Source organism: Phodopus roborovskii, unplaced genomic scaffold, assembly GCF_943737965.1.
Source record: "Phodopus roborovskii unplaced genomic scaffold, PHOROB, whole genome shotgun sequence".
In the NCBI taxonomy this organism is placed as follows: domain Eukaryota; kingdom Metazoa; phylum Chordata; class Mammalia; order Rodentia; family Cricetidae; genus Phodopus; species Phodopus roborovskii.
In genome coordinates this window covers 59,985,273-59,995,618 of record NW_026126480.1, presented here as the reverse complement: position 1 = coordinate 59,995,618, position 10,346 = coordinate 59,985,273, and the positions used below count along the sequence as shown (strand labels likewise).

Here is a 10,346-nt window from a genome sequence, read left to right as displayed (position 1 = left end):
TGATAGAGTGTGCCTGGAGATTTCAGAAGAGAGGAAAGGAAACTGTTGAGATAGAAGATTCCATTGTAGTCTCAGAGTGGTAGACAGCAGTGGGCGTGATATGTTGATACCCTTATCAGAAGTGTCCAGGATCATGTCATCCCACCAGTGTTATCATTCAAGCCAACCTTCCTGTCAGAAGTTTCTAGGCCCATATGAGGCATTCAGGTCACTAACCCTGCATTCCAGAACCTGAGGATAGATATTTTAGCAAATACATTGTTAGACTGGACAGAAACAAAGCAAACATATGTGGAAAAAAGGAGTACTGAAGAGATACATGCATTTTATCCAAGTTAAAGGGGCATGGGCCTGGAGATACTAAAGAGAAATAGTAAGAATTAAAATCTATGAGAGCCTATGGTAGGTAACAGCTCCTCACTGGCAGTGGCTTGTCTAGCACTTGACAATTTATACTTGGAGCTTCTTTTGGGACATGTGCATCTCAAAATATTAACTCCCTTTGTTAGGATACAAGTGTTGGAAGTAAATATATCATGTGGAAACTATATCAAAATTAAAAACATTAAAATTGCAAAATAAACTCTTTGGAGGTCTAATGTTTTCTACCTAATCCAGTACAAAAAGGATGCAGTGGTCCCCAGAGGACTCAATGGAACCATAAAGTGTTATGGATGGAATCATATGTGTTTCTGACATGAGGTGACATTAACCAAGATGGTGCTAAGGTCACATGACATTTGCCTTTTATATGATACTGTTAAGAAATGTGGCAACTAATTTATATCATTGTTTCCATTTTAAAGAAGCCACAAGAGAAGACAGCAAACTACATGTATGCTTTCTCTTCAATGTGAACTCAGTCCCCAATCAGGGCATAAGTCCCTAGGAGAGTCACCATTTCATGGATTAAATATGGATTGCCACACTCTCTTTAAAAAAGAAAGACACTTTCATTAGATAGGTTAGTCTGGATATAAGAAGAAATGGTACTTATGGCCTAGGCAGGTAGGGACAAAATAGAAAAATAATAAAACAGAGAAAAGAATCTCATTGTCTCAGCTCAAGGAAGCTGAGTCCATAGGTAACTGATAGGACAACTAGAATCATGGCACTGGATTTCTCTCAGAGTTAGAGAAAAGATGAGTAGCAAGAAAAAAGCTCTGGAGAAGTTCCTAATGAATGTTACCAGCCCTGTTCCAGGATATGGGAAGGATTGGGCCATTTTGTTCTCTTTTTTCTTAGTCACAGGGCCAAGGAACCAACCTAACCCAAGACCCCAAGACACTACTTTCAAGGATATTTTGAGATAAAGGTATTGATTCTGGAATGGTAAAGCAAAATCCCATGTTCCAGCATCTCATGGACTGAAACGGTACAGAACAATTTGCTAACATAACTTAATATGCTAACTTTAGATAGTGAGAGGGCTTATTATCCAGATTAACATCTGAGAGGATGTGTATGGGAAATTAGGACCCTAATCAACAGGCAAATTAATGCTTTGAGGTTTGTTTTAGTCCAATCAAAAAGTGTGTGCAAGTGGAGGTATTAAACCCCATTTTAGTCAGGTTAAGGATGTGGTCAGTTTCTGGCAATAAGTCATCATGGACAACAGAAAATGGTTGATGGTCAATTGGCCATGTTCTGAAATGGGCATCTGGCAACAGGCAAAGCCAATTTCTGGAAGCTGAAATTAGTCCCTAAGGTCCCAAATTCTAGTGATCTGGCTTCAGGCAAAACCCAATGCTGAACGACAAAGTCAGAAGACTGGACAATCCCTGGAGTCTGGACAAGGGTGTCAGTCTAGGATGTCTGTAATTGAACCCAGAACTTGCCTTCATTTGTGTGTGAAATGTAATGTGCTCAAATATCTGCTCTGGAGGTTAGAAGATAGTGAAAGTGCAAGAAAGTGAGGAAGATGAGAAAACAGACCCAAGCTGAGTTTATGTGACACATCAATAAAACCTAAAAAAGGTGGCTTACACTGCTAATGTAGACAAAAGCTGCAAAAAAAGCCAAGTGTTTCAGGACACAACTGGCAGCCCTTCAGCTTTCATTAAGGCCAGAAAGCAACCACATTCTTGATGAAATGGTTATCAAAAAGGGGGGGATTGTTATCAGAAAAAGGGGGAGATAATTGAAGAAAGAAAAAGTTGTCCAAAATGAAAGGCTGGGGTACATGATCCTAAAAATCCTCCAAGTATTGGCACCAAGTATTAATTTGGAATTGATAGAAGTGATTTGGAAATTAAAGAAGGCAGAGACCAGACTCTACATGAGCACGTTTGTTCTTTAATCAGAACAACTGAAGAACACTAGTCTCTCCTCCAGAGTGGAGACTGTACAACCTATTGAAACTCTTAAGGAATTTTATGAGGAAAACTGAAACATCTCATGGCATGCCAGGGATCATGAAAATTCTTCATATGTTCAAGACTTACATGTGGCTATAGAAAGTCTTGGAAGAATGTAACCTTATTTTAGACAATGTGTCATTATGTTCACAAACCAGCTGAGGCTGACCTTTAACTCCATACCTTCCCTCCTCTACCACTCAATTGATGGAATTATTGGCATTAACCAACAAAAATATTCATCTTTCATTTTAGGCACATTTTAGTGTTAAACTCAGCTATATATAAAAGTTAAGACCTTAAGCCATTGGCATATTGAAGATATGCAAATACAGAAGAGAATGAGATAATTAATGGTTCAAACAATTTTACATAATGTGGATATGAGAAGTCCCATGAAATAATAGATTATATAGATAGATGGATGAACAGAGATGATAGATGGAATAACAATAACTGAAAGACAGAGTTCAATGAATTTGAAGAAGAGCAAGTCTATGGGAGGGTACAGGTGGATAAATGGAATAATAAATGATGTATTATGTATTGCAATCTCAAAACATAAGAAATGATTTTTAAAGAGCTAAGGAATGATGATAGGGAAAGAAATAGTCTTCCCCAAGAGAGGGAACACCAAATATTGTCCAATACCAAATCATCATGTCTGAAAATATATATCCAAATAGAATTACTCAGAACAATCAGGCTGTACTAATATATGTATGGGTGTATCAATGATTAAAGAAAAAAAGGCTATAAATAATAAAAGAGGTATATGGAGGGTTGTTAGAGAAAAAGGGAGAGAAATTATGTAATTATATTAAATATTATAAAATAAGAAATGCAAATTAAGTAAACCAGGAACTCACTAAATGTCACCAACAGCAACAATATGCTACATAGGAGGAAAGAGAGTATTTCCAGAGCATATAAAATACTATGAATTAAAATACCCAAATGTGGGATTTTGGTCTAATTTGGTGGAAAGAAACTTGTTTACCACATGCCAGGCACTAGGTTCAATCCCAATTTCTACCAGTATGAAACAAGATAAAACAGAGAAATCTTACATATTTTTAAAGTGGTCAATAGAGACTGCTACTAAGTAAATTCATTTGCTGAACTGAGCCAGGCTTACTCTGAGGCAGATAAAACTGACTTTGTAAAGATTCTATATAATTAAAATGTAAAAGTTATAGAAAATTTTGCTTTCTCCACAGCCTTTTGTAATGCACTCTTGACCTCTTTGTTCCTGAGGCTGTAGACCAGAGGGTTCAACATGGGGATGACCATGGTGTAGAATACAGATGCCATCTTGTCTGTGCCCATAGTGTGGCTGGAGCTTGGCTGTAAGTACATGAAGATGCCTGACCCATAGAAGATGAAGACTGCAGTGAGGTGGGAGGCACAGGTGGAAAAGGCCTTCTGGCGTCCTTCAGATGAGTTCATCTTCAAAATAGTGATGAATATAAACAGGTAGGAGATCAAGATGACTACAACAGAGAAGATATCATTGAAACCCACAACAATGAAAATCACCATCTCACTGATAGAGGTATCTGAGCATGAGAGGGCCAGAAGAGGCGGGGCATCACAGAAGAAGTGGTCTATCACATTAGATTTACAAAAGGATAGCCTGAAAATGTTTCCAGTGTGGATGGAGGAATTCAGGAAGCCACAGACATAGGAGCTTATAGTCAGACAAGCCCATGTATTTGTGGTCATAATTGTGGTATAATGCAGGGGCTTACACACTGCTGCATAGCGGTCATAAGCCATGGCAGCCAGCAGGAAACTTTCTGTGGTTATAAAGCCCACAAAGAAAAAGAATTGGGTGCCACAAGCATCGTGGGATATGATTTTATCTGTTGAAAGGAGACCTGCTATTACTTTGGGTGTGACAGCTGAAGAATAACCAAAGTCCACCAGAGACAGGTGACTGAGGAAAAGGTACATGGGAGTGTGGAGATGTGAGTCCAGCAGAATCAGCCCTATCATTCCCAGATTCCCAAGCACAGTGCTGAGATAAATGAGAAGGAAGACAATGAAGAGTGGGGCCTGGAGCTCTGGGTCATCTGTTAACCCTGCAAGAATGAACTTAGTCACCTCTGTACTGTTCTCCATTAGGGATTATGTGGCTTCTCTGCAGCAAAAAGAAAGGAGAGGAGGATGAGAACTGGAGGGGACACTGCTTGTATTCTCTATGTCTCCAAGTGTTCCTTTCCAGTGTCCTGATCTAAGCAAGTAAAGGCAGCAAATTTTAAGTTTAAATTAATGGTAGAGCATACTGTTTTTTAGAAAAGATGATGTATCTCAATCTAGTAATCCACAGATGACTGAATTGAGGCCAGAAAAAAGTCTGACACAAGATTATCAGATAAATTACTTACTGGAAAATATCAATCACTTCTATCTCTGTAAAGCAAAGGCATCCCTTATTCTATACCAGAATAGCCTAATATCTTGATGCCTTCTGTTATGTTATAACAAAATACCATAAATTGTGCTGGGTATAACAGAAACTCATCATGTACTATCCTGACAGCTAGAAAGTCCAAGATTAAGTCTTTGACAATTCATTGTCTGCTTCTAATGTTTCCCTGTTCACAGATTACACTGTTGTCTCTCTATAATCTACCCAGATTTTCTTTAGTTAAACATTAGTCTCATTCATAAGAATTTTTTTCCTCATGTACTAGCCACCTCTCTAATACTCAACACCCTGAATCTCACCTTGGAAGTAACTGATCCAACATATAAATTTGGCTATGAAACCAATTAGGCCATGACACTATAAAATTGTGGTGAGACAAATTAATTTTACTTCTTGTTTCTCATCATTCCCATTGTGTCAAGAACTGTCATATGATAATTAAAGATGCTTAAATAGAATATCATTTACCAAAAATTATCTTGGGTTTATGTAATCCATAAGATATGCAATTTATCACAATAAGAAAATATGAAAGAAAACCATGTATAAGGAATAAAGACATCTAGAAAATAATGGTGCTTAACATTTACCACATTGCTAAAGGTTTTAGCTTTTATATACAGATGTCTTTAATATGGATAAAGTTTATCCAGAGCAGAGTGATTGAGATACCATTTGTTAAATATTACTCACTCGAATAAATACTGCAGATGTATATTTTTCAATTTTTGAAAAAGATTAGGAATTATCTCAAAATATTTTATCAACTTTGTTTACTACATCTGAAATCAAGTTTAAACAAATACTCAATAATAACGTCCTTTCACAGAAAATTAGGAATCAATCTACCTCAAGACCCAGTAATACCACTCGGGCATATACCCAAAGGATGAAGAATTATACAACAAAGACATTTGCTCAGCTATGTACATGGCAACATTATTTTCTAAGAGCCGGAACATGAAAACAACACAGATGCCCCTCAACCAAAGAATGGATAAAGAAAATGTGGTACATTTACACTATAGAGTATTAGCAGTAAAGGCAATGACATGTTGAAATTTGTGGGCAAATGGAGCTCTCTCTCTCTCTCTCTCTCTCTCTCTCTCACACACACACACACACACACACACACACACACACACACACACACACAAATCCTGAGTGAGATAACCCAGACCCAAAAAGATCATAGACAAACAGGGCATATACTCACTCATAAGTGGATATTAGATGTAAAGCAAAGGATATCCAGGCTGAAGTCCACAACCCCAGAGAAGCTAGGTAAAAAGTCCATAAGAGGGAAACATGGAAGGCCCCCTGGGAAGGAAAATAGTTAAAATCTCCTGGGTACACTGAGAGGAAGGATAGAAGGGATGAGTTGGAGGATGGGAACATGATGGATCAAGAAGACCAAGTTGGGGAAGGGACAGAGGGAAAGAACAATGAAAGAGATCTCTTGATAGAGGAAACCATTATGTGGTTAGGGAGAAACATGGTGCTAGAGAAATTTCCAGGTATCTACAAGAATGACTCCAATCAAGATTCCAAGTAATAGTGGAGAGGGTGTCTAAATGGACCTCCTCTTTAATAAGATTAGTGACTACCATAATTGTCATCATAGAACCTACATCCAGTAATGGTTGGAAGCAGATACAGTGATCCATAGCCAAGAACTGGGCTGAGATCCTGGAGTTTAGTTGAAGAGAGGGCATAGGGATCATATGACAATGCCAGTCAAGAGCATGATGGGTTAAACCATAGAGACAGCTAACCTGAGTTAGTAGGAGTTCACAAACTATGGACTGACAGCTGGGGAACCTGCACTCTAAATGTGGGTGGCAGTTGTGTTGTTTGATCTGTTGGGCAGGGCCCTGGAAGTGGGACCATGACCTATCCTGGGTACAAGAACTTGCTTTGTGGAGTCCATTCCTTATGGTGGGATACCTTGCCCAGTTTTGATATAAGGAGATGCTTAATCCTGCATCAACTTGATATGCCAGACTTTGTTGACACCCCAAGGAAACCCTTACCCCCATATAGAGGTTGGGAAGAGAGGAGGTGGGGGAGTGGGAAAAGCGAAGGGAGGGAGAACTGGGGTTGGTTTGTAAAATGAAAGATAATTATTTTAAATTAAAAAAGAAATACTAGGCCATTTTACATTACTCAGATTGACATAGGGTTCTCAGTCCCACAAACAGCTAACATTAGACTTCAGAGCAAATTCAAAGCAGGCTGGTTGCCCCTGGTGACAATATCTGGTTGCCCCTAGAGACAAACACATGGGGTCATTCTCCTGGGTCTTGTTTTACTGATTCAAGGTCAGAGTTTGAAGCTCTTTGTTCTACACATACTCTCCAACCTCAAAGTTCAGTCAACTGATTAAACTGATTACTTACTGTCTGGGAACCCTCACTTGCTCACTGGCCAGGCACGGTGGCACTCCTCTCCTGAGAGAAACTATGTGAGTTAACTTGTGTTATGAGTATGGATCAGGCCCTGAAAAATAACTTACAGTTGACCAGAATTTGGCTGTGAGAGTAGCAGGAAGAAGAGAGCAGAGCAAGAAGCAGAGGGCAGAAAGGTGGAGAGCTTGAAGGCAGAGGCAGCAGATGCAGCAGCAATGTAGGGAGGCAGAAGAGAGGAAACAGAGCCGGAGTGGCAGTGTTGAGAGAAGGCTGCTGTGAGAGAGGGAAGTGTGAGAGAATGAATGAGTGGGAGTGAGTAACGAATGAATGATCTATAAGAGAAAGAGAGAGAGAAGGAGGGAGAGAGAAATGGAAGAGCTGCTGCTACATGGAGAAGCTGTGTGGAGACTTGTAACTAAGTATGGAAATATGTAACCAGGCAGGAGAGACATGTTCATGTGTAAAGAGAGATTGTCAAGAAAGGAAGTCAACTGAAGTTGAAGTAAAGGGGGTCACCATCAGGAAAGTGTATGCTTCTTTCTTTTTCTTAGGTTACCAGCAGAAAGCCTATGCTTGCTTGCTTGCTTGTCACCTCAGATAGAAAAGTCTAGCTACCCTCAGATAAGAATTTTCTCTAAGTCCTACTACTCTGAGGCTTTTTCTTTATTACCCTGGTGCTGACTTTGTGATGGACCTCCATGGTCAGTAACATTTGCTTTTGCATTTTTTGAAACACATTAACCAGTCTGGTCTTGAATTTTCACCAATCCTACTGGCTCTTGACTCCAGAATGCCAGGATTTGGGACATGTTCCACCAAGTGTGATTCTGAAACTGTCTATGGATTAAAGTATTATGTTTTCTCAGGAAAAAGAAATGTTAAAAAGGCAAAAAAAATCCCTCACAAAATGATAATGCTTTTCATACTAATGTGTTTTTCAAAGAGTAACATAAGGTACAAAGCTTTCATGCAGTCTTCCCCAGTCTCTCATCTTCTAACATTACTATGTTGGTAAAATTCTACTACTTTGTTATTGTAAAATGTTTAATTATATCTTTATTAATTTTCTTTATCTCCTCCCAGTGCTGCCCACTTCCCCTCTATTCCCCACCCCATCTACTCCTCCTCTGTTTCTATTTAGAGAAGGGCAGGACTCCCATGGATATCAGCCAAACTTGGCATGTCAAATTGAAAGCTGGACAATGCAACCCAGTATGAGGATAAGGGTCCCAAAAGCCAGCAGAAGAGTCAGAGACAACCCCTGCTCCTACTGTCAATAGTCAGACTAGAAAACCAATCTTATACAACTGTAACAGGCAGATACTTTATGTATACTGATGTTACAAGTGATCATGACTATCTATACAAGTCAGTTATTTAATATTTACTGTGTTCCTATCACCAATATAGAAACTGCTATATTATCATCAGTACTTATGAGTCATGGGAATTATTAGTATCAGTTCACATATATGGAAACTGAAATGTACTCTCGTTGAATCATATGTGAAAACTGAAGAAAATAACAAGTGAACTCTAAAAACAAGTTATTCTTCAAGTAAATCTTTACTCTATGTTTTAAATTTTTTACATATAACCTAAACTGAGTAGAAGAAACTACAGTCATTTGACTGTTTGTCTTAGTGTTAAATATATTGCCTGAACTCAACATGGATAGCTAAAAACTATGGTTGTGAAGATCAAATCTGAATGCCATTTTGTATGTCTTTATGAAAATAAACTTCATTTCAGATATTCAGTTTAGTGGCAAGAAATTGATCTGCAATGCTTTATAGCATTCTCAAAGTCCTGAAAAATCAACATAAAAAATAAACACTTTTTCATAATACCCATAAACCACATTTTGTGCTGGATGCTGCTGGCTCCTCCATTCTCCCCAAGGACACTAAAGCTGTTCCCTGTGGTTCACCAGGCTGTTGGCTCTATTTCCAGACCTATACAGGTCTACAGATATATGTCACATATCCCTTAACCTCCATGAGTTTCATGGATTGGATTATCTAAAGTAATGGATACTATTTGCTATTTTTATTCTTACTCCCAAGCAGAATTCATTATTTTCCCACTGTCTCGGAGACACATGATGGTGGTTAGTCTCATATACAGTTTAGTGCATCAACCACTAGTACATAAACTAAGAAAAGTTTCTAATGGAAGAATTAGAACTTAAGATCAGGAGTTAGGATTCTTATAATTAGTTGTATTGTGCACTATAATGTACAAACATGGTTTTTAGGCCTAATTTCTCTCCTGTTTGATGATCTCTGTCCCTTCTGTTTCTCTTTTTTTAATGATGATGAGCTCCCAGATTATGATGACATTTTGTATTTCCCCCATTTCATAAATTCAACAATGCTAGAATTAGTTTGTGTAACTAATATTAATGCATTTTCTGATTTAAAAAAATGGAAACAAAGAGTTAATTAACTTGCCCAAAATAGTAGAAGCCTATGTTGTAAAAACAAGAACCGAAGTCTTTTATTTTCCTCTATACATCATATTAAACATATATATTCTAATAAAAACACATTATTATTTAAACACATTAATCTATCTTATAAAACTGACCAGTAAAATTAAAGATATGAAAGTCAAATATACAAAAATGCAAAGATCAGCATTTTAGCTACCATGATTGAACTCCCTACAACTTTATGAAAATAGTGGGAAGGAGATAAGAGACTTACCTTTCTCCCTGAACAACGTAACATTCAAGTCTAGCACCTTTGTATAGGATCAAGTCACAAGCCTTGGCAGAAAGAATACATTTTTATTTGGAGATTCTTTTTTAGTACATTTTCAAAAGGTTAAAAGCTAACTGGAAGTTGGCAAAAGACATTGAAGAAAAAGGCTACTAATGTCCTTGGAATCAACAAATATGTGATCTGGTCTTGTCTTTCCTGATAATCACTTCATCCACTTACACCTTGAACAATATTCAGTCTTAAGACTTTTTCTATAAAAGATAAGAGAATATTTACAATCCCTATACTTGATAGAGTCAGGACCTCAATCTATGTGATTATTCTAACCCATTGTGATTGTTGTGGGCTCTAAATATCATATTATCTTGAGAGAAGATCATTGTTGCTGTAAGTATCTACTAACACTTCTCTGAATAAATGA

General features: G+C 37.8%; 1 protein-coding gene across 1 annotated transcript; it reads right to left on the bottom strand.

Annotated features, from left to right (window-relative positions):
• Positions 1 to 3,536: 3,536 nt before the first annotated feature.
• On the bottom strand, positions 3,537 to 4,481 carry LOC127227764 (olfactory receptor 5B12). The gene has a single exon (XM_051192106.1). It carries the CDS (start codon positions 4,479 to 4,481, stop codon positions 3,537 to 3,539), a length of 945 nt encoding a protein of 314 aa, XP_051048063.1.
• Between the last annotated feature and the right edge of the window lie 5,865 nt (positions 4,482 to 10,346).

What these genes read in the sequence shown, in the direction of transcription:
- LOC127227764 (XM_051192106.1), bottom strand. Translation starts at nt 4,481, where the DNA reads ATGGAGAACAGTACAGAGGTGACTAAGTTCATTCTTGCAGGGTTAACA.